Source organism: Belonocnema kinseyi, chromosome 9 (genome assembly GCF_010883055.1).
Source record: "Belonocnema kinseyi isolate 2016_QV_RU_SX_M_011 chromosome 9, B_treatae_v1, whole genome shotgun sequence".
Taxonomy (NCBI): Eukaryota; Metazoa; Arthropoda; class Insecta; order Hymenoptera; family Cynipidae; genus Belonocnema; species Belonocnema kinseyi.
Window position 1 is genome coordinate 30,305,877 of NC_046665.1, and position 16,108 is coordinate 30,321,984.

At 34.1% G+C, this 16,108-nt stretch overlaps 1 protein-coding gene across 1 annotated transcript; it reads right to left on the reverse strand.

The window, feature by feature from the left end:
* Nucleotides 1-1,298: 1,298 nt before the first annotated feature.
* Nucleotides 1,299-1,835, reverse strand: LOC117180460 (secreted RxLR effector protein 161-like). The gene has a single exon (XM_033372959.1). It carries the CDS (start codon nucleotides 1,833-1,835, stop codon nucleotides 1,299-1,301), a length of 537 nt encoding a protein of 178 aa, XP_033228850.1.
* Nucleotides 1,836-16,108: the final 14,273 nt, after the last annotated feature.

Sequence of the window (16,108 nt, forward strand, 5' to 3'; positions counted from 1 at the left end):
CTTACTCACCAGACTTGGCTCCATCCGACTACCACTTATTTGCATCGATGGGGCATGCACTCAGCGAACAGCGCTTCACTTCTTACGAAAATGTTGGAAAATCGCTCGATGACTGGTTTGCTTCAAAAAACGAAGACTTTTTTTGGAAGGGTATCCATAAACTGCCTGAAAGGTGGACAAAATGTGTAGCCAGCGAGGGCGCATACTTTGAATAAAATATTTGTTATCATTCTCTTGAAATTAATGTGTTTTTTTCTTGAAAAAATACCGGTTTCATATGTATACACCTGGTACAGAGTACAGTTTTTCTATGAAATTTCACGATGGTTTTTTGCACCATGTTTGACCCCAGGACAGAAACAAGGAAAAATATTCTAAAAGTATGTTCCTTAGTTATTAAGATACTATACAAAAAGGTAATTTTAGAATTGTTTTCTCCTTTTAAAATCACGAGATATTTCCTCATAAAATTTTTTTTTTAAATTTTTCTAGTATGATTTGGTTTTTCCGGAGAGACTCGCGAAATAAGTGGAGAACTCAGAATTCGTTAAACAGTATTTATTCAATAAGCAGCGCTCTCGATGTGTACACAACGACTTTTTGTTACCAACTGACTACAGTGTACCAGGTGGGGCATGGCCCAACTGCCATGCTACACAGGGTGAGAAATAAAGCCTGACAGAGAGCTGTGGAGCTGGCACCTCTATCATATTATTCTGACACCCCATGCCGACTGCTCAAAGACTCTCTATTACAATAAATAAAGTTTTAATTTAACTGCATTCTATTTCTATTCATTGTATAGAGATATATATTTTTAATTCAGTTCCCGTATCTCTCCCAGGGTTGTAGTCGGTTCATGACAGAAAAACAACGTTGAAGAATTAGTCTCCTAGAACATAAAAATTACACATGTTAATTACATTAACAAAATTCTAAAAGTTAAACACTCTCGCTGTTAAATTTTCGTGCAACTCATATGAAAGTGGTTTAGTAAAATTATCCTCGATTTGATCTTTAGACCTCACCCATTTAAGTTGTATTTGATTGACTTTTACGCACTCCTTGACATAATGTTCTTTTATCTCTAACATATGTCTCAACTTATTCCCGCCGTTCGTTTCTGCATTGAATGCGGCTGCTTTATTGTCGCACCACAGGAGCATGGGATAAAATAATTTATTAAGAATTAACTTTAACGAATTGTTCAAAGACATCATTTCCTGATACGCCATGTTCATGGCCACGTATTCGGCCTGACATGTGGACAGTTCAACATAAGGTTGCTTTAGAATTTTTCATGCCAATACATCTCCGAACAATTTTACAATATAACCACTCGTGGTCAAGGAGCCCTTGCAGTCTGAGAAACTGGCATCTGAGTACCCTTGAATATCATTTTCTGCGCCCGTATATCTCAGAGAAATATGTTTTCTCCTTTTAAGGTACCTCAAAACTCTCTTAGCCATTGCCCACTCATGTTCCGTGGGTTTTACCTGATGCCTGCTCAAAAAATTTACTGCGTAGTTGATGTCTGGTCTCGTCGCACCCGCCAAGTACAACAAACATCCTACCACCTCTCTGTAAGGAGCATTTAGTTCTGTTTTGTCTAAGTCTTGAACCTCTCCGTCATAAACACATTCTCGCATCTTTCTTGCCCAATTTTCAACTTGCATTGTTGCCATTGGCGATCTTTGTGGATATGCTTCGCTGAACCCGTATTTCTCAAAAAGTTTCTCGATGCACTTTTCTTGAGACAGTTCTAATGCACGTTTGTCTCTATTTCGTCTAATTCTAATTCCGAGAAACTCCTTTAGCTCACCCAAAATGCTCATTTTAAATTCTGTATTAAGTTTCCCTTTGACTTCGTCAAGCTAGCTTGATTAAATAATTTGAAGCTATAATTATGTCATCCACATAAAGTAACAGCAAGAGAAATTTTTGCTATCCCTCCAGGTGAATAAACATGGTTCTCAATATGAATTTTCAAGTCCTAAGCTTAAACCTACCTCCGTAAATTTGTTATTCCATCGCTTTGGATTTATGCGTAACTCATATAGAGCTCTATCTAATTTACAGACCCGATTTTTACTTTCGCCCATTAAATTTTCCGCTCCCTCTGGAATCTCCATATAGATCTCTTCATCTATATTACCGTTGAGAAAAGCGGTTTTTACATCGAGCTGACATACGTCAAAGTCAAATTTATTTATAACTGCAAATACGGTTCTTACCAGAGACAGTCTCGAAACCAGAGCATAAGTTTCACTGAGTTCATATACACTTTTATCCTTGAATCCTCTTACTACCAGACGTGCCCTATACTACTCTACCGTTAGCATCAGTCTTTCTTTTGAACACCCATTTTGAGTCGACTATGTTAATTTTTTCACCCGTTTATGAATTGCCTAGCCGATTGACTACTCGCCACACTTTATTTTTGGACATTGATTCGAGTTCTTCTCTGATCGCGCCTATCCATTTGTCTTTTTTTTGAGCGCATTTCTTCTTTATAACTCGATGGGTTTGAATTAACGCTAGCTAATAGTGCCGAATAGACTTCGTCCGTCGTGTTGATAATTTCTGATTCTTTCTCAAATTCTCTCGTTTCACAAAACATTACTTGAACTTTTGTCTGCTCATCGATTTGCAATGATTCTAAACTATTTTCTACAACTTTATCATAATTTTCAGGTTCTTTTTCATTTAATTAATTCTCTATAGGTACGTTTCTACGAAGTCTACCTCCTTTGCGTTTAATTTTTTCCTCTGAATTTGAAGAACTTTCGGTAACTTCTTCTCTTTCCTTAAATTCGACAAACCATTTTTCTTTATCTATCTCTCCGGTTTCTACAATGAATTCATTCATAGCTCCATTTTCGTACTTGTCTCCATACACTAACTTCTCATTGAAGCGTGTGTTCCTGCTCTGATAGTACTTCCCTTCTTCAAACTTCAAGAACTGAAAACCTGTACAAGTTTAACCCACTAAAATAACACGCCTGCCTTCATACCTGAATTTGGGATCTACTTTTTTTTTGTACTTTGATGTACGTTACACACCCGGGACTTCCCGGTTCCCACTCCACGCACAATTTATTTAAGACTTCGACAGTGTACCCCATGAACTCTGTTACTTTTGCATCATAGCCAAGTAAATTTCTCGCGCTTCTAACAAAGTTTTCGAACCATTACTTCAGTTTCTGGCATAGTGGCCATCTCCACCGCAATTATAGCAATAATCCTTCAGATTTTGGCTTTCGTACTCTTCGTGATTTGCTGTGCGTGGTGTCCTGTTTTTTCTCGCTCCCACTGCACTTGCTTGGATTCTCAATGCCTCATCCTCCAATAATAATTTTTTAAATTAAGTATAATTCAAACTTACACCGCCGTTCATGGGTTTGTGCGAAAATTCATATGATTGAATGTTCGGTACAGGCACCATGATTGCATTCACAGAAATCCGCGGCTTTAACTTTCCCAATTATATATTTTATGTTATACAATTGCTTTCTAACTAATAGAGATGTTACATTACTTTCGATCAATTTCAATTCTTTAAGTTTATCTAAAATCTCGAGTGGTTCCTTTAAATTCATAACTTTGGAGTAATAATACCCATCCATTCTATTAATTAGGATATCTCTGACTCTGAATTTTTGACTTTCGATTAGATCCTTATCAGACATATTTGAAGTTACAGAATTGTCAATTATATGCAAAAGATCACCCGCCCGCAATTCTGAAAAAAGTGTACTAGGATGTGCTCGTATTTTAATTTTGATGTTAATTGATATTGACGTCGGTTATTGGCTCCTTTATTCACGATTTCCAATTTCACGGTTTCCTTATCTGTATCAGGTAATAAATTACTTTCATTAGCTCGTCCAGTGTCATTCAACATATTTTTAATTGATTCAAATTCAGACCGGATTATTTCTTTTAATTCATTGGTCAAATTATTCCCCTTATCTCCAGGTGCTAACCCTCCTTCAGTAGAAAAACCTTTTTCTCTCACCCCGTGGCCAGATTGTTTCTGTGCTGAGTGGTACAACGCATTGTAGTTCTCAGGAGGAGCTTTAAGTGGATGTTGACCGCTTGTCCAGCTTCTCGCCCATTGTTATCTCGCCTAGAATTTTGTGTCACCTCGCCTAAATCTCGCCAAAGATTTTGTGATTGTGACTCTCCAGACTCATTTTCTTGCTGCTCCTCCTCTCCATACACTTCATACCATAGGTCATCAACAGAGTTTTTTAACCAGTTAAGCGCCCCCGAAAGCCTGCTAAGCTCCTTAGCATTTTCGGATGCGCTTTGGCTCAGCTTGGGAAGTTGCTGCTCTAAACGCGAGTTCAGCGCCTTCTGACCCTCTGCGATGGCAAGCGACGAATTTTGTCCTCGTGCCGTTCGGTGTTGTTAACCATTTTAATTTTAGAGTTTGCAGTGGTCAGAGGGAATTTGGGGGAAAGAACTCTACCGGTGGTCTCATCGATTATCTGAGGTTTGTTTTTGTTACCTTTGATCATTGAGTCAGCCAGTGCCTGCTGACATCCCTTGCCAAGAGAATTCCCATCTTGTTAATTTTTCCTCTCGCCCGAATTCTCACCCTCTTTTTGATCTGCTCCTGGAACAGCATTTCCTTCCGTCCTACCCGTCTGGCTAGACATCATTTCCTTCTCGGCAGGGTTGAGATGGCTCTCAGTGCCCGGCAGCACTGGTGTTATTCCTTGCTTGACTCTTGTATTGTACCACAAAGTCAGCCTCTCCCATTGTTCATTGATATGCATTCGTTTTTCTGAAAATATCAAATTATAAATAATTATGCAAGAAGCCAGGGCCCCTGAGTGTCATGATGTTTGATCGCCGAACAACAAACATCACAAATACCATGACGAAGCAGCTTACAATCATCCGAACACAAGATAAATCATGAGTTGATGCTAGTCTCTCAACTATGTATTTTTAATGAAAACAATGTGAAGGGAGCGTAGTTTCGTCAATATAATGTAGGTACCTGAGTCTATTTACATATACATGTGCTAGACCACATATACGCAGAGAATAGGCTCCCTCCCTTCTTGTCTGATTTTATTAAATTTTATTTCATGTTTCAGGACTTTTCACATCCTGTTTGAAGTATTTATATATCGATATATCCAAGTATATACATATAATCACCCAATTTTCTCACCCCCCCCCTCACACACACACACACACACACACACACACACACACACACATATATATATATAACCTTCATTTCACACCATCGACAAATGCTTACACACCTGTTATATATCCTGGACCAGTCTTTGGTCGAATATGCATGACGTCCCCTTCCAGGTCCAGAACTGTCTCCTCGCCCATTCGATGAGATAATCCCAGACAACTAACAGTGGATCCACTTTTGATTTACAATTAAATTATCATTTTTTGTAAACTTAAATAAATTCCTACATTTTATTTAATTAAAGTTTTCCAATAATTTCAGAGAGAACTATTTTTCATTTTCACATTGAAAAAGTTTTTCAAATTTTTAAGGAAGTCATCTTCTAATTCTTCCATTATTTAGGATTTGCCTTCAGATTCTGCGAAAGTCATGAATTTTTATTTTTAAATCTACAAAAACATGAAAAAAGGCACAAACAAACGAAAATTCCCGTGCGAAAAACTTTATATAAGTGTAAAACTGTAAACCTAACCTAGACATGCACTACCCTCTGTCTAGACATTCTCAAACACGTGTATGCGCACTACAAATGAGAAGACAGAACGTCGGAGTGCAGAGAGACAAGAGAGAGACAAAGAAATACATCGCTTCTGAATTTTTCAACATATATACTCTATATACCCACGTGGCCGCTCGGCGGCCCGACCCGCAATACGCACAACTTCCTTACTTTGGACGCTTATGCACAACTGCTTCTCAGAACTCCCCCGTTCGAATTTTTTCCTGGTGCTCAACCCGTCTCTTCTGCATTCCGCGTCCGAAACTTGTGTCAAGTGTAAACCGATCACAGACTAGGGGGATCAGCAGAATTCTACTCGTAACTCACACATGTGCCTGTACAGCCCAAAGCCGACCGGCATTCATGGTAACTCGTGAAGCCGAGCATCGATGAGTGTTGTGCATGTGTGATCCGCACGGTGGAAGACTCTGATTCTTCGTTTCGAATTAAATTAATTTCTCTTTGATTGATTTAATTCAGAAGCACGAAAGTTTAAGTTTAAGTAAAATTCTGAGGAATTTTTTTTCGAGTTTGAGTAAAATAAAATAATGTTGAGTTAAGAGAATAAGTGATGTATTTTTATTCATTTACAACATAGAGTATAATAAATTGACATGTTATAAAAAACATGTACTAATTGAGAATGTTTCACAATCTTGGAACAGATGGCTAATAACATTGACGAGGATGTTTGGAGACAACAATATGAGGAGTACATGATAATAAGGAGCGGAGTAGAGGTCCTGAACAAAATAATCAATGTAAGAAAATAATTTTTTTTAATGGCCATCTATTTTTGACTGACGACTGAGAGCTGTGAATTATGAGAAATTTTTTCTGAGTTGAGTCTGAGTGTGAGTGAGAATGTCAGATTTGATGATTTTATTGAGTCAGAGAAATCCAGATGCTATATGGGTATTTTATTTCACACCTACAACCGCAATAACGAGCGAGACCGTGCTTAATAACTCACAAACTGAATTAAGTAGAAATACAGATAACGAGATTGCTAATATGTCTGATTCTAGAGAAAAAATTAAAGAATTGCAAAAGCCAATTGCTAGTGCTCAAGCTCTAGCCTGTAGTATTCCTTTGAACGATTTAAATGATTTAAGAGTCAAAATAATGATGGAAGATGCTGTAGACAAGCTGGCATCTATACAAAGAATTGTACTTGAGTCCGAGAAATCAAGGTTGAGATCCTTGCAATCAGAGCCAAGAGTTAATGAGATTCAGAATGTGGCAACAAAAAGTAATAATAGTTCAACATTTACCATGCCAAAGCGGCAGAGAACCTGCAAGCTTACCTCGAAAGCAAGTTTTGAAGTATGGCTAGATAGTCTCAAGAAAGAACTGCTTGCTTATCACATTTTTATATGATTGATTCTAAAGTGCCCGGACCAAGTGGTCTATAAGAAGCTGATGTCATTTTGAGAAAAATGCAGTAAAAGACATCATAATAAATCATATTGATGAAGACTATCACAAGAAAATTCTTGGATTAACAGAGCCCATGGAAATTTTGAATAAATTGAGAGATAGTCGGAAAGGTGAAGTTAGCTCAACTCCAACTTCCATAAGAACCAAGCTCTACAATTTGAGAATGAATAAAGGAGAGAGGGCTCACGACTTTTGTGAACGAATCGACCAAATCATTAGAGAACACGAGTTGAGTGATGATCCTGAAAAACTGACTGCACAAGAAAAGAGATCTACATTTTACCAAGCATAACGGAGTTATGCCGGAAATAAGATGCACTGATTCAGCAGTAATAATGACAACAGCTAAAGAAATGGATACGGATGCTTTAAGAAAGGCGTTGCGTCGTATCCAAGAAGATAATGATGCTGATTCAAAAGGATCGAAAGAGAAAGATCCATCAGCATCTAGAGCAGTGCCACAAAAATTTAAAGGAAATAACTCCGTTTGTCATAGATGCAATAAAGAGAGACATTGGCACCAAGAATGTCCATTAACAGATACTATTTACTGGTTTTATAACAACTGCAAACACATAACTGATCACAAAGGTAATAGTGCACTGACAACCGTCAACCTCGTAGATTGAATAAGCGATTCTTTAATCAATATGACAAGTCATATGGCCCTCCTGCAAAAAAGATGTACAATCAAGTGTCAGGTATGAGAGGTATAGGCATGGGCAGTGGCAGAGGAAATCGAGTATGAGGTAGAGGAGGTCAAACAGGTGGCGGCAGAAGCAACGACAGAGGCAACGGCAGAGGAAATCCCAGAGGTAGGGGAACCAGAAGGGGCTCAAAGAACCAATCATTTGCGGGAAGAGCTGAATATGAATACGATCAGCTCCAACCTACTGATGGAAATGAGTATGCAGAGGAGGAATATTACAACGAGTATGAGTATGATAAGAGCCAAGGCAACAAAGTTTCTAATAATATTACAAATAAGAAACGTCGCATAGAGTTTATAGCAGATTCGGGAGCGACCGAACATATTGTAAATGAGAGCTTTATATTGACTGATTTAAAAGTATCAGCGAACGGAGTTATAAAAGGGGCACATAAGAATGAGTTTGCGGATCTTGCAATTGTTGGCAGAGGTAATTTGTTGCTTCAAAGTGATACTTTGAATGAAAGTCATATTAAACTCACAAATGTAATCGCAGCTAAAGATGTTTCCGAAAATCTGTTATCATTGCGTACACTAGTAGATGCGGAGTTTAGTGTATATCTTGATGATAAAGTATTTAGAGTTTACAACAAGGAAAATAATAAAATGATATTTGAAGGAGTGTATGAGAAACCGAATTAGGTTGTAAAATTTGATGTCAAAAATATAAAAAGTAGAGGCAATGAGGCAATACATGATATCGACAACTATAGATGTTTTGCATGTATAGCCATAGACAATAACTCTTCAGAACAATCGCATATTAACAAAAGAGTGCAACAATGCTCAGATTCGGAGGGAGAAATCGCAGAGCATGTCGCAGAGTCAACATTAGTAGAGAAATCTGCGATTGGGAGAGAGAATGTTCAAGAATGCATTGAACCAAAAGATGCAGTGGATACAAGAATGAATTACAACACCAGATCATACCATACAATAAATATGGAAGAGTTGAATCACTTCGAGAGTTTAAAAGATTTGCTCACGGAAAATACATCTGAGAGTTCAATTTCATATAAAAAACTAAGTAAAGCCTTATTATGGCATTTGAGATTAGGCCATGTGTGATTGACGTATCTAAAGATGCTGCAGAAAAAAAAGAAGATCTCACAATATATAGATTTTGACGATTCAATCAAGGAATGCGAAGTGTGTATGTTATAAAAAAAGGCAAAGCTTCCGTTTAGACAGAACAGCAGCAGAGCAGAGCGGCTACTGCAACTAATTCATACAGATGTAATGGGAGCAATCAAACCAGTGATTTGGCCAGGGCATAAGAACATAATAGTATTCGTAGATGATTTCTCTCAATATGCCAAAATCTACAGTTCAAAGACGAAAGATGAAGTAGGTACTGCTTTCGAAAATTATCTAATGACTGCTCGCAATCTATCAGGTACAAATGCAAAAGTTTGCTATGTTCGATCAGATAGAGGTACCGAATTTACTGGTGGAAAATTCGCTGAAGTTATGAACGCAGAGAAGATTGAATTAGATTGCGGTCCACCTTTTCCACCATCATTAAATAGAGTTGCTAAGAGATTCAATAAAACCATTCAAAGGACAACCGGAGCACTCACGTGTGATTCTGGTAAACCAACGAGTATGTAGGAAGTGGCAGCAGACGCAGCAGTTTCCTAATACAACAATACTCCACATAAGTCTATAAAATATGAAGTTCCACTTTTAAAGTTCTCACCTACAGCCAGATGTAATTTTGAATAAATAAAAGGATTTGGCTGCATAGCTTATGCCGAACTCTAAACGACTGCTACTAAATTTAGTCATGTATCCATAAAATCAGTATTAGTGGGACACACTTCTACTGGATATACTTAATGGCACCCAAGTTCCAGAAAATTCATAGAATCAAAGCACGTGAAATTTATAGAAAGATTTACTTACAAGGATGTATATAAGAAAAAAAAGATTCAAATCAAGGTAAAAAGAGGAAACTACATGATGAGTTCGAAAATTATGAGCCACTCGAATTTGAAACAGACAATCAAACAAATGTGCCAAAAGGTATAAATAATACCAATGAAAAAATTAGCTCTGAAGATTTAGAAACAAATAAGCTGGTACTCTCTCCGAGAAAAAGAGGTAGGCGGAGAAGAGCAAATTTAAAAATAGATAAACAAAATTTGAAGACTGACATAGAAAAACCAGCAACGAGCAATCAAGGAACCAAACGTAAATCTGAGTCGTTCGATGGACATGTCACAAGAAGCGAAGCTAAGCACGTTTAAGATATTAGTTTTACTCGATACACAAGAATTATAGAATTTGAAGAGACGAGAAAAGACAAGCTAGGACACATTCTTCTGGCATCTTTGATTAAAGATCCCACTATATATGAAGAAGCTATGAATTCTGCAGATAGTGAGCTTTGGAAGCAAGCAATTAAAGATGAGTTGGGCTCCATGGAAGGAAATAGTGTATGGGATTTAACTGAAAGGCCAAAAGTTAAGCCAAATGGAAAGAAACCTAATATATTAGATTCTAAATGGGTATTTAAAAATAAAGTTGATAGTGATGGCAGATTTATATACAAGACTCGTTCAGTCATCAGAGGTTGCGAAGACAAAAATATATATGGTTTAAAAGAAACTTATGCACTTGTATCTCGACCACCGCTAATCAGAGCAGTTATATCCTTAGCGAATAAAAACAATTTGGAAATGTATCAAATGAATGTCAAAACTGCATTCTTATATGGAGAACTGAAAGAAGAGGTATACATGGAAGTTCAAGATGGCCTTCAAGTCTCAGAGGAAACAAGGCTTGCAAAAGTATGCAAGCTGAACAGATCATTATATGGCTTGAAGATAAGTCCAAAAACATGGAATAAAAGGTTTTCAGAAGAAGCACGTAAATTAGTATTTCAAAATGATCTACATGATCCATGTTTATTTACCTGAAGACTAAAAGGTAAATAAGCAATAGTTGTACTATATGTTGATGACATGTTGATTGTAAGTAATGACAAAAAGAAATTAGAAGAGATTAAAGCTCAGTTTAGTAATGCTTTTAAAATGAAAGACTTGGATGAACCCAAAAGCTTCTTAGGAATGACAATACAGAGAAATAGAGAAGACAAAAATACTGTAATATATCAAGCAGCTTACACAGAAAAAGTTCTAATGAAATTTAACATGTCAGACTCAAAACCTCAAAATACACCAATGGTAACGCGGCAAGTAGATCATCGAAATAAGAAAATTAAATTAGACACAGAGAGTGAGTCAACTGAAATTAAAAAGGTACCTTACAGAGAAGCTATTGAAAGTCTTATGTATCTGGCCAGTGATACACGACCAGGCATAGCTTTTGCCGTAAGCTACCTGGCAAGAAAACTACTTAATCCGACTGAAGATGATTGGAGTGACGTGAAAAGATTTTTTAGATATTTGAGAGGTACAACGAATCTTGGTTTAAAATACGCGTCTGATGCAGACACACTAGAGGCATTCACGGACGCAGGTCTTAGAGACAATCAAGATTCAACATCAACAGGTGAATACTTAATCAGATTATCTGGAGATGCAATTGCTTGGCAGAACCATAAGCAGTCATATGTTACGTTGTCCACATGGCAAGCAGAATACCTAGGTATGATTGATGCTTGTGAAGAATTGATATCACTCGACAAGTCTATCAGATACGTAATTGGAAAAACTCTGTTCCCAATAACTATATGGTACGACAATAAATCAGCTAAAAACTGCACCGAAATGGATTGAAGTCATAAACTCAAATCTTTCGACGAGACGCTAGAGAATATACATAAAGATTTGGCACTAAGAGAAGAAACTGGGCACAGGAAATACATAGCAGATACTCATGGCGATTTTGTAAGGCAGTGTATGGACGTAGAAAAAGTTAAAGTACTTTGGGTATCAACTGGAGATAATTTAGCCGACATCATGACGAAACCTCTACCACAAAAAGCTCGTGTTTATTTCAGAGATAAAATTACTAACATGCTATTTTAATTGTAAAATTGAAACTGTAATATATATAACTACATCTCGTTATCGACTATAACATAACAACTTTATATTATTGTATTGTTATAGGAGAGTAATAGCAGATTGTTTTCCAGAGAGAAGAAAATTAAGAATTTTGCTAATTAAACCATTTAAATAATCCTTGGACATGATTTTCACTTAAAATTTCATAATTTTAATCTTGATTTTCCTTAGATTTATATAGACATAATTAATTCTCTCTCTGTATATATCTTTATATGAATTCTAGAATTATTTAAGTCAAAATAGAATGTAGTAAACTTAAATTTAACAAAGAGAGTGAGTGTAAAAAATAGGCTTTGTCGAATGTAAGTAGACACGGTCCTGTCGGGCACTTCTCACAAAATAAGCTACAGAGTTGACGCACGAGCGACAAGCGAGTGTGTAATACCTTAGTCTGACTTGACTAATAAGCGTAAGCAGTGATCCCAGATCTGAAACGAGATGTGGCCCAATACTATGACAGGGCTGCGTCCGTGTGAATATAGTAGGAGACGATATAAATGACTGGGTTGCGCGCGCAACCCATTTCTCCTCTTCTCAATTTGAAAACTCGAAGGTGTACAATTGCCGGTCTGAACACTTCGGCAGTTCTATTTATATCTCTATCAGCTTTGAAATAAAATCAAGAGATTGGGATTTTATATATTTCCAGATTTCGATGCTGGGCTGGCGATTCTCATGATTTGAATACTTCGGGCGCCTCTTTATATATGTATATTTTGAGGTTATGTTATTTCAAGTATAAAATATAAATTATATAAATATTAATACTATTATATGTATATAAATATATACATATATTATTAATGATAATATTATAATTATATTATATTATAATAGTCTTATTTATATCATGATCCGCATTTAAAAGAAATTAAAGAAATTGCCGATTTTGGAATTCATCTCGTTTAGATAAAAACTCAATTATTTGATTGAAAAATTAATGATTTTGTTAAAAATCTAACTATTTTGTACCAAAAAGTCCTCTTTTCTATCAAAAGTTTAACTACCTTTTTTAAAATTTTTATTTTTTTTATTTGAAGGTTCATCTCTTTCGTTGAAAATATATTTTTGAAACTGACAATTAATCCATACCATTTTTGGTTAAGAAATCATGTGTTTTATTAAAAATTCGTCTTTCTTTGTAGAGATTAAATTGTTTTATGAAAAATTTATACTTTTTTATTAAAAATTACATTTTTCGGTTGAATTATCAACTATAAATATTTTTTTATTGCAAAGTCGTTCTGTTGTAAATGCAACTATATTGTTAAAAATTAAAATCATAATTTTTGGGTGGAAATACACTTTTTGTTTTTAAAATTAAATAATTTCGTTGAAAGTTCATGTATTTTGTTGGAAATTGACCTTGTTTAGTAGAAATTTAATCTTATTGGTTGAGAATGAATCATTTTTGGTCAAAAATGCAATTGTTTGGTTACAATATCAACTGTACACCTTCTTGGGTTTAAAAGTCGATTATTTCATGAAAAATTGAAATACATTGTAAAAAATACGTTTTTTTAACAAGGTTTTTTAGTTATGGTTGAAAATTTAACTATTTGGTTAAAAGTTTAACTCTTTGATTAAAAACTCATATTTTTCGCTTAAAAAATTCAACTTTTTGTAGGTAATTCGTCTTTCTGACTTTAAAAATAAGTAATTTCTTTAAAAATTCATGTATTTTGTTTAAGATTTGTCTTTTTTGTAGATCATCAATTTTCTTGGTCGACAATTCATCTGATTCGTTGAAAATTTAACAACTTTGTTTAAAATTAATTTTTTCTGTTTGAAATTATTTATCTTTATCTGAAAATGTAACTATCAGATGATTGATTAAAAATTAATCGTATATATTGTTTAAGATGGAAAATCGTTTTTTTTTATAGAACATTAATCTTCTTGGTCAAAAATTCACCTTTTCCCTTGAAAATTTAACAATTTTTTTGAAAATTCGTTTTTTGTCTTGTTCAATTCAATTTTTTAGCACAATTTTTATCTGGAAATTTTACTATTCCATTTTTGGTTGAAACTTTATCCTGTACATTGAATTAGTTAAAACGCCAATTATTTGATAGAAAATTAATTTATTTGATTGAAAAGTAAACTTTTGGGTTTTTAACTAGAAGTCTTTGAACTATTCCGTTTAAAAACAAGTTTACACTGTTTTTTAAAAAAATCATCTTTTTGGCTTTGAAATTAAAAAATTTAAAAAAAAATTCTTATTGACTGAAAAGTCACCTCTTGTGTAAAATTTATATCTTTTTGGATGAGTTCAACAGGTTTTAATTAAAAATTCAAACTTTTTTTGTTGAATATTTATAAGTTTAGTTGAAAATGTAATTATTTTGTTGGAAATTTGTTATTCTCTTTTTTTTTTAGTTGAAAATTCAATTATTTTGATAGTAAGTTAATTTCTAACATTTTCAATTGGCAAACTTAAATTTTTATCTCTAAATAACAATGCAAAAATATTAACCTGGAACAACTTAAAATAAAAACAATGTAACTTTTATTTTAAAAAGTTTTTAGTTAAAAAATTGGTTTAATCGTTCAATTTTGAATGTTACGAACTGAAATTTTCTTGAAGTATTATCATTTTGAACCTTAAAAATAATAGCGTAATTTCTATTTTTTAACTAGAAGTCGCTAAAATGTTAAAGTCATGACAATTTTAAAATGGTAATTTCGTATTTTAAAATAATTTAATTTAAAAAATTGTAAAATTAAAAGGTGTTGAAAGTTTGTGCTTTATACGTATGAATTATTGAGCGTCTAAATGAAATATTTATGAATTAAACATTTGTCAAGCTTCAGTTTTAAAAGTTTAAAATTCAAAATATTCCAACCTCAAAAAAATCATTTTCAGATTTAAGAGTTTGAATTTTCTAATTTCATCCTGAATTTTGAATTGGAACAGGAAATTTTTCAAAGCAATTGTATGTATTTCTGAATTGGGTCAGAGATTCTTGAAAAACAAAATATAATTCAGATATGGGATAAGGAATTCTACAGAATAATTAAAATTTTGAGTTAGGACATGAAAACTTGAAAAAGGAAGTATAATGAGGGTACATTATAAAAAGAATTTATATAAAATATAATTAACTATACATGATATTATAATTATAATAATATTATCTCAACAGACATTAATATTAACATTAATATTAATAAGCTGTAAATGATTGTGCTAGAATTTTAGACGTTTGAAGTTGAATTTCTCAATTTCACTGAGAAAATTTAAATAGCTTTTCCCAAGTAATCCTGAAAAAAGTATAATATAACCAAATTCTAGGAAGCTATAGTTTGTAATTGTTTAATTCCAAATGATTTTCATAATCAAATTTTATAATTTCGAAAGTCCGGAGGCTATTTACACTTTTTTGGTTTAATAGATAATTTAAACGCTTAAAAACTCCAGCTCAATAATTTACAGCTAATTAATATTAATATACTTATAATATCGAAGAAAATAGTGATATAGAGGAGTAATATAGCCTAAGGACAAGAGTAACAGTAATATAGACACAGAAATATATAATGATTTAATGATGTAATTATCATCTGTTCAGGTAAAAATTCGAAGAAAGAAAATATGTAGCTTCGTGTTACTTGAAAATTTAAGAGAGCAAAAGAATATTGTAAAAACGTGTAAGAGTATACAATGAAGACAATTAATTCTATTCTATTCTATATATAATTATAATATCACATGCTTAATAATATAATTTATTTTCATTATGTACAATAATATACACAATATAAAGTATAAGATATAATGAACACAATATAATTTACAACAAAAAATTAAACACGGCATTAATATTCTGATATTGCATATATATTTTTATTTTTAAATTGTGTCAGGTTTGAAGAACAAGAACAAAGGATTCTGGGAGGAGTTAGAAAAGTAGGATGTGATTATGAGGAGTGAAACTTGGGCAGATGAGAAGGACTGGAAGGGAATAAAAAAGATGTTACCGAAAGGTTATGTGTGGACAATGCAAGAAGCAAGAAAGGAACACGTTAAAGGGAGAGGGATAGGCGACATGGTGTCAGCGGTGAAAAAAGAATTAGCAGTAAAAGGGAGAAAAGATGGGAACATGGAGGAAAAGGATGGAACAATGATAAGGAAAATTATAATTGGGAAAGTAGAAATAGCAGTGGTGTGTGTATACAGAAGAAGAGGGGAAGAG

Excerpts from the sequence above, each read along its gene's own strand:
- LOC117180460 (XM_033372959.1), bottom strand. The coding sequence starts at position 1,835 with ATGAGCATTTTGGGTGAGCTAAAGGAGTTTCTCGGAATTAGAATTAGA.